This window comes from Trachymyrmex cornetzi, unplaced genomic scaffold (genome assembly GCF_001594075.2).
Source record: "Trachymyrmex cornetzi isolate Tcor2-1 unplaced genomic scaffold, Tcor1.1 scaffold1480, whole genome shotgun sequence".
Classification (NCBI taxonomy): Eukaryota; Metazoa; Arthropoda; class Insecta; order Hymenoptera; family Formicidae; genus Trachymyrmex; species Trachymyrmex cornetzi.
Window position 1 is genome coordinate 13,268 of NW_017296071.1, and position 19,318 is coordinate 32,585.

Below are 19,318 nucleotides of genomic sequence, written 5' to 3' on the forward strand. Positions count from 1 at the left end.
TCAGATTTATAATTCCAATTGTAAAAACGCGCCGATAGTCAGTCATTTTTGCAGCTGTAGATCTATCAGCACATGTCGGGCTTATTTAATTTCTTTCTTAAATCGTAATTATATATATTCTATTTTCATTCGATCGAGCTCTACACTGAGAACAATTTCTTGTTGAACATGAACGAATCAGAAAATTCTGATCATATCAATCAGAATCCTGATTATCTCAACTAGAATTATAATACATTCAACCAGAAAAGCTTGATTTGTCCACTTTTAACCAGAATTCCAATTGTGTGCAATCAGATTCTTTTTCCAGTATATAACAAATGTTACTCTCATCATAGTTTGGATATTTGAGACAATAATTTATCTTCATTTAATGATTCAGAATTTATTTTATTGATGACACCTAATTTACCACACGAGTCACTTAGTGACCTTTGTGCCGTCATGTATTGCCATGCAATCCTATTTTATTTAGTAATTTGAAACTTGATCAATTTATCGTTGTATTTTAAATGAATTTTCAATGCTCGAGTTCAAAGGTTTTTTAATTACACTATTAAACTCTAATTACGTAGACACTATAATTTTAAATGACTATCGCTGTTCGTGTATAAGAAAAAGAAACGGTTGTTTTACTTTACCTCGAGAAAGGTACGCGTAAATTAACATCGACTTTAAGTGACATCTGGCAAATATTCCTTTGTCGATAGAACAATGCGGATATTTACAGAATAAACACAATAAACATGTTACGAAATTTTGTCTCGTTACAATGACGAATCGAAATTATCGCTTTAAGCGACCGATCCTTTACGTCGTTCAGATACTTCTCCATTCAGTTCGCTGGGCAAAGGTTCTCCATACAAACGATTACCCGAACGATTGCCGTTATTACTTTCCGAGAAGACGCCGCGCTATTTTAATTGAGCGTAACACCACGTAAGATGACGGAGTCTTCGCGAAAGGCTACATTAACGTTCCTAGAAGCGCAAATCCGTCGTGCAAACGGCACACGCCAAGTTTCTGTCTTATTCTACGAGTTGGCGGTTGGTTCATGAACCAATGATATTTCGCCATGGAGGATGTCGTCAACGACTTTGAATGATCGCGGTAATTATGAGGGAAAGGCAACGCGGTTTAAACTTCTGTTGTGCTTGCATTCGATCATCGTAGAAGATGATAAAATGAGCTCGCGTTATTACAAAAAAAGTTTTAAAAAAGGCAACATAAACTATTTTATAAATTAAAAAAGTTTGTAATGAATATTGTAAAAATAGTTTTAATCATCTATCTTTATATCTTTATATATAATGTAAAAACCGAAGCTAAATTATTACAATGCTATTCTAGCGATGACATTGTTTGTTCATCATAATGACGTTCGTCGTTCGACAAAAGAACCATGGGAAGTAGTGACAACGATAACAGGAAAAGTGACATCGTTCGTTAGGTAGCTTCTAAAGCTCTCGTTAGACGCTGGGTAGCCGTCACCGTTTTATCCCGTCGAGAATTAATCGAATCGGCGATAAAGTGGATTATGCGTCGAGGTTCGATGGGCCTCGATTCCATAATGCGATTGGCCATGCTCCTCCCGTGGGAGGTATTTTCAGCTTCCTTCAAGTATAATGATTCGTAATTAGATATTACCTGCAACGTATTAAGGAGGGCGCTTAATATCTTAATAGAGTTAGCGGGAAGTATTCATAGTCATTACCGTGGGGTAGTATAATTAACTAGCTCGCAACCGACTCAGCGGAAGTGATTTTTCTACTTTTAGCAAACTTTTCTTTTTGAAATACCTTTGCGAGAATTTCTCAAATTATTGTTGCTGTCGCATTATATTTAATAAATATCCATTTATACAGGTATATTTATATTCGCAAAATTCTATATATATATGTAAGTAATTAAAATTAAATTAATTTAATAAAAATGTATTTATTGAAATAAATAAGGTAGAATGTCATATAAGATTATGTGATCAGAGAATTTATAGAATAATATGAATTTTTAATTGTTCGTCTATAAAAACCGAATTCTACTGGTGACAAACGATTTGAAAAAAATCACATTTTATCGAGTGTCCGTACAAGCTTATCTCATGTGCAAGATGTGGATTCCGGAAATATAACTCCGTCATTTTGTCGTCGGTGGAGAATTACACGTCAGTAGACGAAAACGAGGGAATAATTTACGCCGGTTGTCGGGCTAGAAAGGAGAAATCCGCGTTGAGAGGAGAAAGCGCTCGTAGGCTGACTTTGTTACTCGCTCTTACCCCGAGCTTTTTGTCAGGTAAAAAGTTTCCACGGGAAAAGGAACCAATTTAATAAGGCCTTAATAACTTCCCCGAGGGAGGCAGACGCTTGGCGTACGGCTGTGTTTGACGGCTACTTCACAGTCTTCTCCTTTTTCGACATGAAGAGTAAATTCACGCTTCCTCGTAACGGAGTGGTATAACCCTTTATTGGCAGAACGGCGATACCGCGCTCGTCATTCTCACTCCTCGCGTACGATTGTTCAGCTTTTATTTCGCGTCAAGAGTGGGTACAACTAACATTCGCTGAGTCGATAGAATTGTGTGCCAACGAATCTTGTGGCATGAAATCACATTAGGAACAAAAGTTTTTTAAGTACATTATCTGCACAATACGCAATATAATTACATGTGAAATAACATGTTTATTCTACTTGTCGGATTACTATATAATTTATCGATGAATGAGCGTGCTTAATTGAGTTACTAATTTATTATTTTTTACTTGTTAAGAACTGAAATAACATCTATTTTGTTCTTCTTGTTGCAGAGATCTTCAAGAAAATAACGTATCGGTGATATTCAAGACCGACTTTGAAGACATGGCAACGCTCCATGTTTTGTAAGTAGAAATATTCTTGATTCTTCTTAATTTAAAATTAGCACTAAAAGTGTCATCATTTCTTACTCTGCATTAAAAAAAACCAAGCAAATAAATTACTATGAAAATGAAGAAAGTGATGAAAAATCAAATATTTTATTAGTATAAAGTACATAATTATTGAAAAGTCGAAATCAGAATCACTTTTTGCAAAAAATATATCATATTGATCTAAAAGATAAACATTATCAACAATGATTGCTTTGTACTTCTAATGTTATTTCTAGTGTAAATAACGAGTACATTTCATTAAATTGCATTAATTGTTATAGTTCTCCTTAATTATTGCATTTAAAATAATAATATCTAGAATGTAATTAAGAGTTTCAAAATTATATAATAGTCACATATTAACTTTTATATCGTATTATTTTGATATTAATCTATATTAGACAATATATAGAATCGTTCGTGTTGAGCTTATCATAATATTACAATAATTCTTTCTTATTGATATTGTATATCACACGGAAATATCTTTAATTTCCAGGTTACTATCAAACAATCAAATACACACCATCGAAAGAGGGGCTTTCCAAGATCTGGTGGCGGTGGAAAAACTACGGCTAAACAATAATCAAATACGTCATCTCCCCGATCTTCTCTTCAGCAATATGATGAATTTGAAACGGCTGTAAGTACGATAGAACATTACTATTATTATTACAAATTGATCGGAGAACGCGCCATTTCTGAATAGATTTGTCGACAATCAGATTTCATTTACGCAACATTACGGATAAATATCTACCGACATTCATGACCATTTGCGTTATGTATTAACGTCTCACTAACAGGTTTGACGGGCGTAATTGCGGTGATATTGCGAATTTGAATTATTTCATCGCTGTAGCGAGATATCGACGAGCGTAAGAACAGAATTCGTTAAGAGCCGCGAGCGTATTATGCCGCGGGATTTATGCGTTCTGTCAGCGGTATACGGTACATAACGTGCGCGGGTAAATGGCGCAGCGGCATTGCGAGATACGAGCGATGTTGCAACGAGTCTACAACGTCATGAAAGTTTGCAATATCGTAGCAACATCCGCGCCGGTATTTCGCACGCGAGAGGATCGCGGGTTTCTCGGTAAGCGAAATCTCGGGAGAATAATTACACGTGAGATCAGTCCGAATGTCAGATTCCAGACACGCAGAATACGCACGTGCATTGCGACCTCCGCATTTCGTCTCTGCCCCTCTCTCTCTCTCTCTCTCTCTCTCTCACTCACTCATCATTGTGTCAAGCGCGACGACAAGGGGAGAAGGTTTATATCGTATAAACTTTTCAGACGACGGCCTACATATCTACCGTATGTACGTATGTTGCGAGGGGGGTAAACTGGGGGGAGGAGGGGGGGGGACTTGTGTAACTTGCCACACGAGACTCCTCGATCGAATGTACGCGCCGCTGCATACGCGACTTTTCACCCCAGGCTTTAGCTTCTTAAAGGCGATCGTTCGATATGCAACGTTCTGATGCCCACTATTGTTCCAACGCTTTCAGCTTACATTCGCCTCTGTGCACGCGACTCGCCAAAGTATTTCCTATCTTACGTGACCAACTGCTTGAGTACGCGCTTATCGCTGGCCGACTGTCTTATTAGCGAGACCTGATTCAGTAACGGTGAAGGTGAAACGAATAAAACGGAGATTGTAGGATTTTAGACATTTGCCAGGCGCACAGAGATCGATAAAGTCATTACTTAGAAATGATAAAATCAGTGCTTCGCGTTATACATGAATCTTTAATAGAACATGGTGAGTCCAAACCAGTCACGTGCATCGGTATTTTCGAATGGGGTAAAAATAAATTATTCTTTAATGATTACCAAGAAATAATTATCAATGAAATGCTCAAAGAAGTTACTACAATTTTTTATTTGTGTTCACTGACCGGTTTTACTTGTTACAATTTATCGAAGTTATTTCTGAGTATAGAGTACTTCTGGCCACAGCTGTGTGATCTCAGAAAGCGATAGAGTATCGAAAGAACACGTAGTCGTCGCGGACCGTTCCGTATACACAAATTATGCTCATCCATAAGCTATCCGTCGAGAACGAGCCGACCTCTTCTCAGCGACATGACTGGTTTTCTCCGTATCCGACATACGCTTCGCCTCTCGCTAACGAGAAGAGCCACCTTGATGTCATAAGAAATTCCGATCCAGTGATTACGCCGTCCCGTCTCGTCCATTCGTTCGCTTGTTGCTTTTCCTCTGAGAACGCGCGCCATAAGATTCTTTTCGATCCGGAATCTCAATCAAACGCGGTACGACGCGGTACCACGGTTGCGATTGCAGAGAAAAACAAAATAGAGACAGACAGGCCAGGCTGACGAGCGGCGATATCATGCCTTTATCGCGATCGAGTGGGCACGAACCGTTTCCGTTCGAAGGTTCCTGGTGTTCTCGGCAGCTGCCAGCTGCGCGCGGTCGAAAAGTGCGCGGAGCCTCCTCCTCGCGTTGTGGATGACAAGGTGGCGGGATCCAGAAAGAGCAGAAAGATCAGAAAGAGGAGAAAAAGAGAGACGAGAGAAGCCGGCAGAGAGCAAAAAAGAAAAGAGGGGAAAAAAGGAGGAGAAAGCAGAGAGAAGGAGGAGGAGATCGTCCATCTATCATCCTGCAAAGTGGGCAAGATGGACGGGACTCGAAACTTCCCGTCTCGAAGCTCCCGCTCCGCTCGGGCGGCTCGGGCACAGCCTACAGTTTCTGACGATAAGGCTGGATCAGCCACCTTACAAAGGGACGTATTATGTTGCGACCTTACGGCGAGATTCTCACGGGCGTTCGGATGCGCGATAATCCCTCATCCGGTGCGGATAAACCAGCGTTAAAATCGTAAAATGGAAGATGCTAATTCGCGCTCGCGCGCGCTGCAACGGCCGCTACTCCGAAACTCTCGGAAACTGGTAATTCCGACGGCAGCTTATTCTGCAGTTCCCTTCGAAGATGTTTCTCTTTAATTTATATATTAAATCAGACTCTGCTTTACAAAACTCTCTATCTTCTCTTTTTGCAAAGATGCCTGATGTCGGATTTTGTTCTTTGTTCAAGTAGCGAGCCACAAACGATAGAACAAAAAAGGCATTATATATATAATATCTCAGAATTATTTTACAGTAAGTTTTTTCTTTATATACACTGCAATATCTAATTTTCTCTTTTTCATAAAATTACAGTAGGTAATACGGTAATACTTTTGCATGAAACCGTATACCTTAGGATCTTCCTAGGATATATAATTAAATGAATCGGCTGTAAACAAGCATGATTCAGAAAGTTATCGCCAATATAGGATCGTGGGCTTGGTAATTGAACGATAAGTGGACGAGCGATTAATCAGGCTCTCCTTAACGCACAGCCGAAAGTTACATGGACTTAATTATGTGCTCGTCTCGTAAATTCGACGCGCAGCGCAGCGCAGCGCAGCGCAGGCACGCCAGGGTGTGGGTAGGTCGCGGTGAACGTATAACGTATGATTAACTCATCGTGCAAACGTAGAAAGGTACGGTATTCCACGCGGTAAGAGGATGAAACCTACGTGGTAATAAATGGTTTGACACAATGGAAAGGGGCGCGGACACTCCGTTGATTAGTATCACTCCGCTGTGCGGCCGTATTGCGGCGCTTGTAACGCGATACATTGGACAGCAACGTGCAAGCTGATATTTTACGACGCTCCAGCATTTGTCCGCTGTACGTTTAAGCTGATAATAACCAGGACAAACGTCCACCGAACCGAACCCGCGTGCGGTGGCGCGAATGATTTAGGGAGACAAAATTCGAGAACCACGAGGAGGCTACGGTGATTTTCGGACGTCGACAAATTATAGGCCCGTCATACAAGGAGCTGCGCGCACAATCTCGGTTTATCGCTCGAGAGAGAGCGGCTGTAATAATTATCGTGCAGTTGTTATCGTGTATCCCGACGATCGTAATACGCTGTATTATACAGCTTTCATGGCTCTTGCAGTAAATCCCTCTCAGAGCCTCGACGTTATGGTGTTATTACATCACATGCGACTTGGATGTAAAATCGCGTTAATAATATATTGTTTAACGTTTTCGTACATTCGTCAAATATACATATATGGTTATATTGGTTATATTTGTCGCTCTTGTCGCGCAGTTTAACATCTTTATTTTTTTGATTTTAAGAAAATCAGTTTTTAACCAATTTTACAAACATTGAAGTACACGGGAGAATGTCTATTCGAGAACGCGCGAAGTTTTCAGACAGCCGCAGTTTTCCAACTCATGTCGCAAGTATGCTAAGCGGAAAATACCAGGAATCCCAGCGTAGGGCGTCGTTGTAGAAGCTATTAAAACCAGTTTACCCCCCACATACGCAAAGAGCGTTGTTACGAATGTTCCTGCGTACCGTCCTGAGCACGTTACGTCCGAAGAATGCGCGGGCGTCCTCCAGAGACTGCAATTCTCGCCGTCGCAGTGGACTTCTCTCTCTCTCTCTCTCTCTCTCTCTCTCTCTCTCTCTCTCTCTCTCCAAAGTTTCACAATCCCTTACGACAGAGCGATCGTGCCACGGGATGGAAAAGATCGTAAGGAGCGAGGGTTCCTGAACAGAGTCTGACAATACGTCGGATCTCGTTTCGTCCCGTTCTTATCGCGGTAACGCAGTTAATGGCGCCGGCAACATTTGGAATTGGACGCTTGCTCGCGAGAGGCGAGGACCACTGGGTCCTTTTGTTAGTTTCGCGCGGGCGCGGTCACATCGAAATTCGGTAATTGCTTTCTGGGTTAGCTAGAGCGATCTGAGAGAGGTTTCCCGGGTCTCTCTCCATTTAGCCTCGATTCGAAAGCACATAACGCAAATGCCCGATATGCTCGTTTTCTCTGTTGATTATTGTCGCAGCTCATCATCATCTATTCTCCGAGCTCAACTAGCTTGTCAACTTTGATGATGCAACATCATGCATGGTGAATCTATTTTGAATTTCCCATCCTTGATAATTAGACATGTGCACTGAGGGAAAAGTGTTTGATATTTGTGACTATAATTGCATGGTAAATAATTATATAGTTAGAATTGCTAAGAGCTTCATTTTTATGGTTAATCTTATATTATTATACAGGGTATCCCACGTAACTATGATCACAATTTTTCCAACATTTTTGATGACTTGACAAAAATTATTTTGAATAAAAGTTAGTCGATTTTCATTCGACTGCATATTGCAATATTAAAAATTTGAGAACAATTCTTTTTTAGGTAAAAAGTCAAGGTTACCCTAATTTTTTTTTAATGGCACTACGTGTTTTTGACTTCATAATATTGTATCTGATGTCAAGACGAATTCAATTAACTGCTATACTATAATCTTTAGATAACCTTAAATTTGGACGTGTAGAATCAATGAACTTGACCTTTTACCTAAAAAAAATTTTTTTGTAAATTTTTAACATTACAATGTGTAGCCGATTGAAAACTAATTAATTTTTATTCTAAACAATATTTTTGTCAGATCATCAAAACTGCAGGAAAAATCATGATCGCAATTACGTGGGACACCCTGTATATTATTATATAAGTTCTCTTAAACATGAAATAATTATACTATAATTTCAAATATCAAAATATAAATGGTGAATAGAACAAATATATTTATTTAGTAAATGCAATCGCAATCTTTATAGTGAATATAACCATTTTTTCTTAAAACTTACTACTTATATGGTAATAATAATTTTTAAAAATATATATTCAAGAAAAATTCCAAGAATTTCAAGCTCTGTGTATGTGTGTGTGCGTGTGTGTGTGTGTGAGTGTGTGTGTGTGTGTGTGAGAGAGAGAGAGAGACTATTAGCACAATTGATTATATTTGCATAATTAAAACAATTATAAATGCTTAATTGTTCAAAAAAATGATTCGAAATTATAATTAAATTATGAAAAGTGTAATCATTATTTTCTCTTAATGTGCGATGTTTTATTAATTTTATAATTCCTTCTTTTTATTTTACTTCATACTTTTATCTATTAAGTCTATTTTATTTTTTATTAATCAAATAATTATTTACACATTGTATTATTTTTGTTAAAATATATAATAAGATAACATCATTATTGTATTATTTACAATAATAATATTATTGTAAAATGTTATTATATACAATAAATTACAGTCAAAAATTAATTTACGTTTAATTAAATTTTTCAGCACGCTTTTTTACTTATTTTATTTTTATATCGCAATAAAGATTCGCATTGATTTTCGTAATCAATCACTTGAGATAATGAACGATATTTCGAAATAAGCTTTAGCATGTTCCTTTTGTCGAATCAACGTAGGCACTTGGAAATTCGGAAATTGCTTTTTACGATTGGATCGGATGCAGTGGGAATTTAATATCTCAAATTTCCCTGTATGTGATGAAAGTACTCAATTTCAGCTTACTCAGTCTCATGCTTTTCACGTATATTTCTTGTTGCACATTCTTTCAATTTATTAAATTTATAGGATGAAATGAATCTAATTTTATTAACAGATGTACTCATGAAATAATTTTTAAGAATTTTGCTACAAGTAACAAATAGCTTTAGTGTCAAGTATAAAGTTTTTGATCAATAATCGATAGTTATAAAACAGTTTTTTAATTTGTTTCATAGTTCTGCGAAAGTACTCTAGAGAGATGAACTTTTATTGCGCGGCGTGTGACAAACGTTTATTCGATGGCACGATCAAACTCTACGGGGACAATAATATTTCGCGCCGACCAACTCGAACGCGAATGACGCGAGTTCCCTTTGTGCGTTCGTGCAGACGTGGCCGCGCGTCGAAATTCGGTAATTACTTTCTGGATTGGCTCGAGCGAACTGGGAGTTCAATCTCCCAGTCTCGCACTCTCACCTTACATCCCTCGTTGTCTCTCTCTCTCTCTCTCTCTCTCTCTCTCTCTCTCTCTCTCTCTGTCTCTACCTCGTTCTCCGTTTCGCGTTTTTGTTGCTCTTCTCTCGCTCACCACGACTCCCCTCACGTTCCCTCGCGAACATAATTACAGATTGCGAGTTCCAAGCCAATGGATAGTCAATGGCGAGCCATACTCCGAGACCCCAACCTATCATCACAAGCCTTTGGTTAACTCAGACCTCGAGAAGAGGTTTCGAGGTTCCATGGTATCCGCACGCTTTTCAAGGGGTTTCAACCGCGCCATTTGTCTAACCCTCGATTGTTCCAAGGTGTCTTTCCATACCAATGGGAGATGATTCAATTATTTGCTAACTCTTATTCGTTCTTTTATTATTTAATTATATAGTATATACTTCTTTGTGTGCGAAGAGGATAGATAGAATGACATATGTTATTATCATTTTGATACACATGATAAAATATCACTTGATATACTTTTAAAATATTGTTTAATTAGATACATACAAAAAATATTACAATTTTAATATCTTGAAAGAAAGAATGACCAATAAATGATATGTATACAATAAATATTTAAGAATTAAGAATTAAAAAAAATTTTTAAGTTATAGTAAAGACATTTTTTAAGACATCGTTGCGGATTGATTTTGATGTAGCTCGAAACAAGCTCCGAGATTCAAGTATTCCGATTACAAAGTACGTTAAGATAATTCGTAAGCAGCCAGCTATCGCGTGAGACCGTGGAAATGGTCACTCGTTACGTGAGTAACGATCCCGACCGTGATGAGGAGTAGGTACTTGCGAAGTCTATGGCCACTCACGTGACGGTCTGGTATACACATGTGACCGGTCACACGCACAAGCGACAACTTTCTGGAGGATAATCGTGCACATCGAAGAGGTACTTGCCGCGGCATTCGACGCTCTTGAATAATTGATCGAAAATGTAGGACGAACTCGCGACTACAGCCGCAATAAAGTGGAACGAGCGGGTGTTGCACCGGTAATAGTGGACGTGGTCATCCGCCTTTGAGAGCGTAAAAGCTGAGAGGTCAATGGACAGTCGCGAATTAATGCGCCTTCTGGCGAACGTGACGCCGATGGGGCTCTGATAGTTTTCGGATACACAATTGCAACAATTGCATATGTGGAAAATTGGGACAAAACACTGCCGATCTTGAATACTATTGGAAAATTTAATTTGATTCGCTTGGAATTGAATTGCACTCATTGGAAAATTTGATTTGAATTATTCTAAATTGGACTGCTAAATATATCATCATTAATCAATATATTTTAACTAATAACTGATGTATTTTCGAATAAAAGTATCTTCTTTAATATAAGATATGTTATTCAATATAAATCTAATTTTTCTTTTAAAATATTAATTTGAAAATTGACGGAAAAAAGCAGAATAAGTTTCTCTCTAAAAAAAAATTTTTAAATATCCATATCTTTAATAATATTTTAAAAAATTGAACGTAATGAAATTACATCTTTCGGGTTGTCTATATTTGAACTTTCTTTAGTTATATTACATATAATATTATTTTATGAATTATATTAATTTTGAAGATATAAATTACGATTGTTAAAAATAAATAACTATTCGACAAATTATAATCAGACATTTTGAAATAAATATTATATTTTGTTTTACAGAGATCTTAGTCACAATCAGATTGCCACCATAGGACCGAAGACTCTCAGAGGAGTGTCCGCTCTCAGACATTTGTAAGTATCTTATCGGATGTGCTTGCCACAAAGACAGATTGTTTCGTAACAATCTCTCTCGAGACCATTTAGTCACAGTCTAGTAGCTCATTATAAACTATGCTCAAGTTGTTTTACATATGACAACTCTACTCGCATTACAGATAAAGCTCTGATAAAATTTCAGATAAAACTCATGGGTTGAGTTAGTATTTCAAATCTACTGTAACGTGTATTATAATTATACTATATTTTTCTACGTCACCTATCAGTTTAAGTAGTAAAATATTATATGGTCAGACAATTCTAATAGTCAAAGCGTAACATAATATTTTCTGAAATTTATCTCTCTTCCACATTATTTTATGTATGTGAGAAGTTTAAAGAAATTAAATATTTCGTTATAAAATTTGATTTTTTTTCCTTCTAGATTACTTGACAATAATGTATTGACTTGTGTGGATGAGGCTTCGATACGAGAATTGAAAGATTTGGAAATATTGTAAGTACACGAATTCGTTAGGTTATGTATTTAAATTATACGTTTTCCATCAAAATTATGGAGAGAATTATGCGAGAATAGAAACTTGTCAAATCAATTATTCATTTTAGAATGCTGAATAATAACAAACTTATAACGCTCGGCAAGGAGATGTTGAACGGCTTGTCGCATTTGCGAACTTTGAAGCTTGCGGATAACGCATTCGCTTGCGATTGCCATTTAGCATGGTTATCGCGTCATTTGAGGACTTATCCTCGCCTAGGGCAACATACACGATGCGCATCTCCGGCTCATCTCAAGGATCGCAATCTCGCCGATGTGCAAGTGAGTCTGATTAGAGTTATGTTACCATCTATTGAATTCCAGTTTGCAAAACCCACAAAAGTTTATTTCTTCAGAATCTATGTACGCGCGTTTACATAATGCATAAATATATCAAGTCTTATTTATAAACGTATGTTATAAATATGTTCTTATTAAATTACGTTTGTGTGTACATGTATAACGTAGTTTCGATTAATTTTTACTTTACAAGATTAGTAAAAAATATTGTGGCTATTTTTGCCGAACTTATAACAAACTTTACTTGTCTAAAAGTATCAGAGGTGTAAAGTAATAAGTACATTACAATTATAGTAAATCCATTTAAGTGATTATTACCTTACGGTAAAGTAAATTATATTATTTTCAAGACTGTGAGCACGAACAACTCTCAAAGTTTATTTTACTAAATGTAAAAAGTATCTTACAGTATGATTATTACGATCGCTTATTTACCAAAAAAGTAAAATAAATTTTACATAAGTAGGCGCCTGTGTTTATATAAACTTACTAATTCCATTTTACTAGAAAATTTTAGTACATATTAATTACTTTACATTTTACTCCGTGTAGAGTACAATATTATTTCAATTGTTAACCAAACATTGTATGAGAAAAAAAGATTTCTATAGAACATTTCTGTGATCGTTAAGCTTATCGATATCATTTCTCGTTAACCCACTTCGTGTCTAATACGACTTCTAAATCCATTGTTTGCAGGAGCACGAGTTCAAGTGTTCGGGCCTGGTCGAGCGAACGGGATCGGAATGCAGCGCTGAGCCCCAATGCCCGCATCCTTGTAAATGCGCTGATGGGATCGTCGATTGCAGAGAGAACTCCTTGACGAAAGTGCCAACCCACCTTCCCGAGGATACCACAGAGTTGTAAGTAAAACTGTCGCACCATGTTCGCGCATTGTGTATCTGTTCTTCATCTGAGATTTATTTCTCGTTTACAAACACGTATACACGCGCACCACATACGCACACACACACACACACATGCACACACACACGTAGATATTATCGATAACGCGAATTGAGCTCTGTTCTCTCAAGTACACTTTATTTCTTCTCTTATATTTAGTGCTTGTAGTTGTTGCACAACAAATTAATATCACTATTTATATTTTTCTAAATTTAAATTTTTATTTATTATAAATTAATTGTATTTATAAATTCGCGATTTTATTACTAATTTTTTTCAGATAATCCTATGTAAAGCCGAGAAAACCAAATAATTTTGTAAAATTTGTCAAGATTAATAAATAATATAATACATGAAACACAGAATAACATATTTATTTGCGTGGAAAACGGTGGAAGAGAGTGAAATACACGAAATAGTATAATGCAAACGAGTATAAAACAATCGATAGCCTTCCAGCTTTACGAAACGGCTACTACCTAGCACAAATGTGCAGATTTGCTAACTTATTTGTATAATTTGTTTTTCTATAACTGCCTGCAGGCGGCTGGAACAAAATGGCATTACGGAAATTCCACCAAAGGCTTTCTCGCCATATAGAAAATTGCGAAGAATGTGAGTGATGTTCGTGATTGACTTACTTTAGTACATACATATATACAGATCGCTTTTGCGCATGTCGACCGCAACATTTAATATTTTTATATGTTTCCGGTTTTTCGCCCGCAGTGACCTGAGCAACAACCAGATAAAAAAGGTAGCAGCAGATGCTTTCCACGGATTGAAGTCCCTCGAATCGCTGTATGTATCTTTTTCTCTTTACTGATACATTTTGAATAACATTCTATTCTATTTTAAATAACATTCTATTTTGTTTTACCACAACGACAAAAATATATTTGGTTGCAGAGTTCTATATGGCAACAAAATCACTGAGCTACCAGCTGGTCTTTTCCAAGGCCTTACAAATCTGCAATTATTGTGAGTAGATAAAGAAAAAAGAGAGAGGACCATAAATTTAATGAATAGAATTTAAAACTAAAACGAATTACGCACGAAAGTCAGGCAGTTTTATTAAAGTTAATAAATTGGAATAGAGATATAATTTTCTATTGCATGATGCGAGGTCGACTTTAAGAAGGCGAGAATTAATAATTCATATTAGAACCACTAAAGAAAATGTTTTTATTCATGGTTTCACGTATTGTTCTCGCTTTCCCGTGAAGCATTGCAACAAGGCAACTGTTGGAAATTATGGCGAAACTTATTGTTTCAGGTTACTGAATGCCAATGAGATATCATGCATACGAACAGACCTGTTCAAAGACTTAACCAGTCTCACTTTGCTGTCTTTGTACGACAACAATATACGTTCGTTAGCTAATGGGACTTTTGCCAACCTGCGGAGCATTAAAACACTGTTCGTATTATACAAAACTACATAAGTTCTTACAATCGTTTCTTAATTTGGACGAAAAATTTATTTGTTATTAAAATAATTAACAAAGACGATATTTCGTACCACATTTTAAAGAATCTGCAGCCAGTAATTCTTTTTTTTCGCAGACATTTGGCGAGGAATCCGTTCATCTGCGATTGCAATCTACGCTGGCTGAGCGCGTATCTTCACGCGCATCCTATAGAGACATCCGGCGCTAAATGCGAAACGCCAAAAAGGGCGCAGAAACGGAAGATCGATTCGATGCGGGACGACAAGTTCAAATGTAAGGGTAAGCACAATTCGACTTTCCGGTATATCTCTTCTTAACACTTCGGCAGAGTAATGTACAGGTCGGTAGTCTATGTGGAGGAAAATATATTGCACGATGAATGTAAATAGGTCCCTATTATCCGTTGACTTGCATTTATAATACATTTCACGACATCTTCAAATCTTCGTATTATCATATATGTAATTACATTCATATTCATATCTGTATGAAATTCATCATCTATCCCCCCCTTGCATCAATACAATTTCAATAAATATCATTTTATCATCTATCTTACATCAGCTTTTAAATGCTAAAAATTTTTAAGTAGCGCTTACCTTACATATGGAAAGTGAGAGAAAGCGAATAAGCAGAATGGAAATCGGATTATATTACCATTTATAAATTAATATTCGTTCTTTCGCTAAGAAAGGATATATCGAAAGCCGATGCCAAGCTATTGAATTGATCAATCGTGTCACTTTATTACCAATCACATGTGATGGCGTACGTGCCACATTCGAACAACCGATCCACGGTTTCCATTTTCACTCGTGTGAAATCACCCACCATCGTTCCTGTTGCTTCCAATGCTTCTTGCATCACATATCCAGACACGTACGTCTTCTCCTTTCTCTCTGTCTCGATTCTTCTTCGTTCTTGTCGACACGTCCGGAACAGGTGACCAGACGATCTATATAGGTACTCTCGCACGGTAGGATAAATGCTGGTCACTTTGTTGGACGTATGTAATTGCCGATGGATGTATCTTGCTAACCGTAATACCGCCCGGTGTGCATTAATGTCAGCTGATATTATGTACATTCGCAAAGACGCTTGCAAACTCGTTCATGCTCGCATAATGATAACCATTTAGCAAAACGAAGCTGCATACAGACGACATTACGTAAATATAGATCGTGCCCTAAGAAGATGTATTTTTTGAAATTTTATTCTTCCGTCGATATATGGAGTTTTCCTTTAAATCATTCACGGAAGATCATAAGAAAATATTTGAGTATATCATAACGTTAAAATATGAATATATTGGATAAAGACAAAGAAGCTATGATTTATTGAGAATTTTAACAAATATCGCTGTTTTGATACTTTTTAAATTTTAGGAAGTTAGTTAAAAGTATTTTAACGATAACAATATTAGAGCAAATTTATATTTTTTATAATTAAAAACTGTCTTTCGACGTTATATATTATGCTTTTATGCAGACGTATGATGCACTCACAGCATGCTTATTACATTATAGTCCGTAAATTTTGATATGCGACTTCCGGAATTACAAAAATTCTATCTCTGTTATTTTCATCGCACAGTGGTTTACCTTGTCTTTTTGCGACACCGTAATTCTAGGGAAATTTATTGCAACCGTACGAATGTCCCTTCTACAGAATGCATCTTTTACGACATGTTTTTTGCGGAACTATCCGTGTTTGCCGTATCCGTTTGAGAATAATACCTAGAAGTCTCTAACCTTCCTTTATACAGCCTCAAGTTTCACTCGGATGCACTCTCCTTGTACGCCATACTATTCCGAAAAGCATATGTACTACTGTACATACATATGTGTACACGCGGTTGTACAGAGGTGAAATGCAAAAACCCCGCAGCAGAACCACGTAACATCTTGCTTGTTAACATTTTGAATACAAAATAGTCACACACATACAGATTTTATATATAAACAATGAAATTATCTCGCGACTATATTAATTAATTTATAATTAAACATTACATGTTATTGGTATAAACTTGTAAAAATATATATAAATATCGATATTGTTAAAAATTTGCTTTGAACGATATATGTAATATGTTATGTGAAAAATATGGAGCAATTGCATATAGAGACAGCTTGAATATAATCAGTATCACACGGAAAGAACGATTTTGCTAAAGTATCTAAAAATTTAGTTAGATACAGATCTGAATAATTTTGTTGAATCATTAAAACTATGTTGAAATATCAAAATAATTAGGACTCCCAAACTGATTACTGAAATATATCATTATTTTGATATAGACTAATAGAATTATTCTCAAATTTGTATTTAGCAAAATTTTCAGCTATTTCAGGAAAACCGTGCACTGAAGAAAAGTAATATCCAGTGTTCATTCCTGCAATTTACTCCATACACGTTTACATGAAACTCAATTCAGAGCTAAGGAAAAAAAACATCTTGGTAGCGCATATGTGCACTTATGTCAGTATAAATGTGCGCATAACTGCTACGTGTAGTTCCATAAACGGGAACTTACGTTGCGAACGTTAAACTTGTAGACAACTTTCGTAACTTGCATCCCCGGTCACGGCAAAAATTTACACGATACCCTTGCTTCTGCATTACGAAGGATTTCGTGAGAATTAGGAGGAAAGTGCTTCGTAGAAAGAAACAAATGTTGCTCCTTAAGCAGCACTTCCATCCGAGTACGTAAGAGTATTGGCGAAGCGGACGGTAGAAGAGACAATGGAAAATAATAATTTTTAACTTTACTTACGGAAAAAATTTTTGTTATTTATATTTCTCATGTCATTATTTGCCTCAAATAAATTTTTGTCAGTTTTATTTTCATATAAAATATAAATTATTGTACAATAAAAGTCATACTTCTATGAGATATCTGTTTTTTTTTATCATTTATTCGTTGCATTATTCTTCAATACAAAAATAATGAATATTTTTTAAATTTATCATCGTTACCAGCAATATCTTTTAATATGTAGTTTTACTTATAAAAGCATACGACGTTAAGGGAGAAATAAGCGAATATACATTCACATTGGAAAAGAAAAAAAAATCAGTTCTTGATGACATTTAATTTAACTTCTTTCTCTTTGATTAACGAATAAAAACCGCTATTGTTATAGAGTAAACTAGGGTATTATGGCCATACGAAAAAGATGGCCATAATTTCTCCAATAATTGATAAATAGTGCATTTTTATAGTCATTCTTAAAGATAATCAATATTTACAATAGTTTATATGAGTACACTGTTCAAAATAATAATATTATAAATATTATCTAATATTTTTTCTTTCGCGACTATCTGCAAAGTTTTGCACGTGTCTGCTAAAAACTGTTATAATGTCTAATAAATTACAGTTAAGCTGCCATAATCAACATTACATACAGAATAAAGATACGTAAATTGCAATGTGACCTATAATTAATACTTTTATTTTCACTATTTATTTTTAAATACTATGGGTTCTTTCTTAATATCATGGCCATCTTTTCCCTAAAAATCAGATAAGATGGCCAATGCATACTTTGTAATATTTTGATAAAATTAAAGTTGTGTTAAGTATTTTCTCTTTAATTTCGATAGTATTTGTTACTTTAAGTTTCAGTGAAAATAATATCCCAAATATTGTTAAAAAGTAATAAGAATAAATATATGTTTTTTGCATTTTAAAAAACTATGGCCATCATACCCGAGTTTACCCTATTTAGACCACTGCATCGCGGAGAAAGTATAGTCGCCATGCGAGATGCTAAACGGCATTATACATGTTGCAATGTGTATCGTCGATATAATTACGTATGCGTACATCACACCCGGCAATTTGTAATGTGGTGTATAATACGATGATAAATCATTTCTGCCGTAGTCGCACTCATACATAAACATATTTAGCCCTCAACACTAACGCACGACGTTAAACACTCGATTAACGTGCAAGTACATATGGCATCATACGTACGAGTGATTTCGTTTAACGACGCCATTAATTACACTGTTCATTATCAAAATTTATCGTTAATGAATCGACATCATCATCATTACGTTTACCATATAATTACGTTCGACCACAATTTTCATGAAGAAATGCAACATTTATTTGTGGCCGGGATATCACACGACTGCTTTGCGCGCACGACGTGTATATATATTATTCGCGTCGTATGTCGAATCAGGAACATGATCGAGTGCGGAAGTGTTGCTCAGGCGCGATTGTTAGAATTTGACTCTATCCAGAAACTTTGTCCGCAGGTGACGAGGAACTGCTAACAAAAAGAGCTGGCGAGTGCATTCTGCCTGGCGCTTGCCCCGCGCAGTGCACATGCAACGGCGCGACGGTCGATTGCTCCAACAAGAGATTAACTGCGATACCAAAAGACTTACCGCTTTACACGTCGACTTTGTAAGTATATACTTCTCTTAATTGCCGTGTTAAGTTACCACGTATGAAATCTAGAAAAAAAACGACTTTGTTAATCCCGACTAATCACTGATGCTATCGAGAAGTCTTGTCAGGCGTCGTCTACAATACACGGAGTAAGAAGTAAGAGTAAGAAATTGACCAATCACAGTC

General features: G+C 36.3%; 1 protein-coding gene across 1 annotated transcript in view; it reads left to right on the forward strand.

Annotated features, from left to right (window-relative positions):
- Positions 1–2,805: 2,805 nt before the first annotated feature.
- sli (slit guidance ligand) overlaps positions 2,806–19,318 on the forward strand; it is a 34,745-nt gene continuing 18,232 nt past the window's right edge. Inside the window, exons 1-12 of the mRNA XM_018502662.1 lie at positions 2,806–2,876; positions 3,406–3,549; positions 11,470–11,541; positions 11,951–12,022; positions 12,133–12,346; positions 13,064–13,227; positions 13,814–13,885; positions 14,000–14,071; positions 14,180–14,251; positions 14,547–14,690; positions 14,837–15,000; positions 18,997–19,147. Coding sequence (XP_018358164.1) covers positions 2,857–2,876; positions 3,406–3,549; positions 11,470–11,541; positions 11,951–12,022; positions 12,133–12,346; positions 13,064–13,227; positions 13,814–13,885; positions 14,000–14,071; positions 14,180–14,251; positions 14,547–14,690; positions 14,837–15,000; positions 18,997–19,147 — 1,361 coding nt within the window. The 5' untranslated portion in view covers positions 2,806–2,856. The remainder of the gene's footprint in view (positions 2,877–3,405; positions 3,550–11,469; positions 11,542–11,950; positions 12,023–12,132; positions 12,347–13,063; positions 13,228–13,813; positions 13,886–13,999; positions 14,072–14,179; positions 14,252–14,546; positions 14,691–14,836; positions 15,001–18,996; positions 19,148–19,318) is intronic.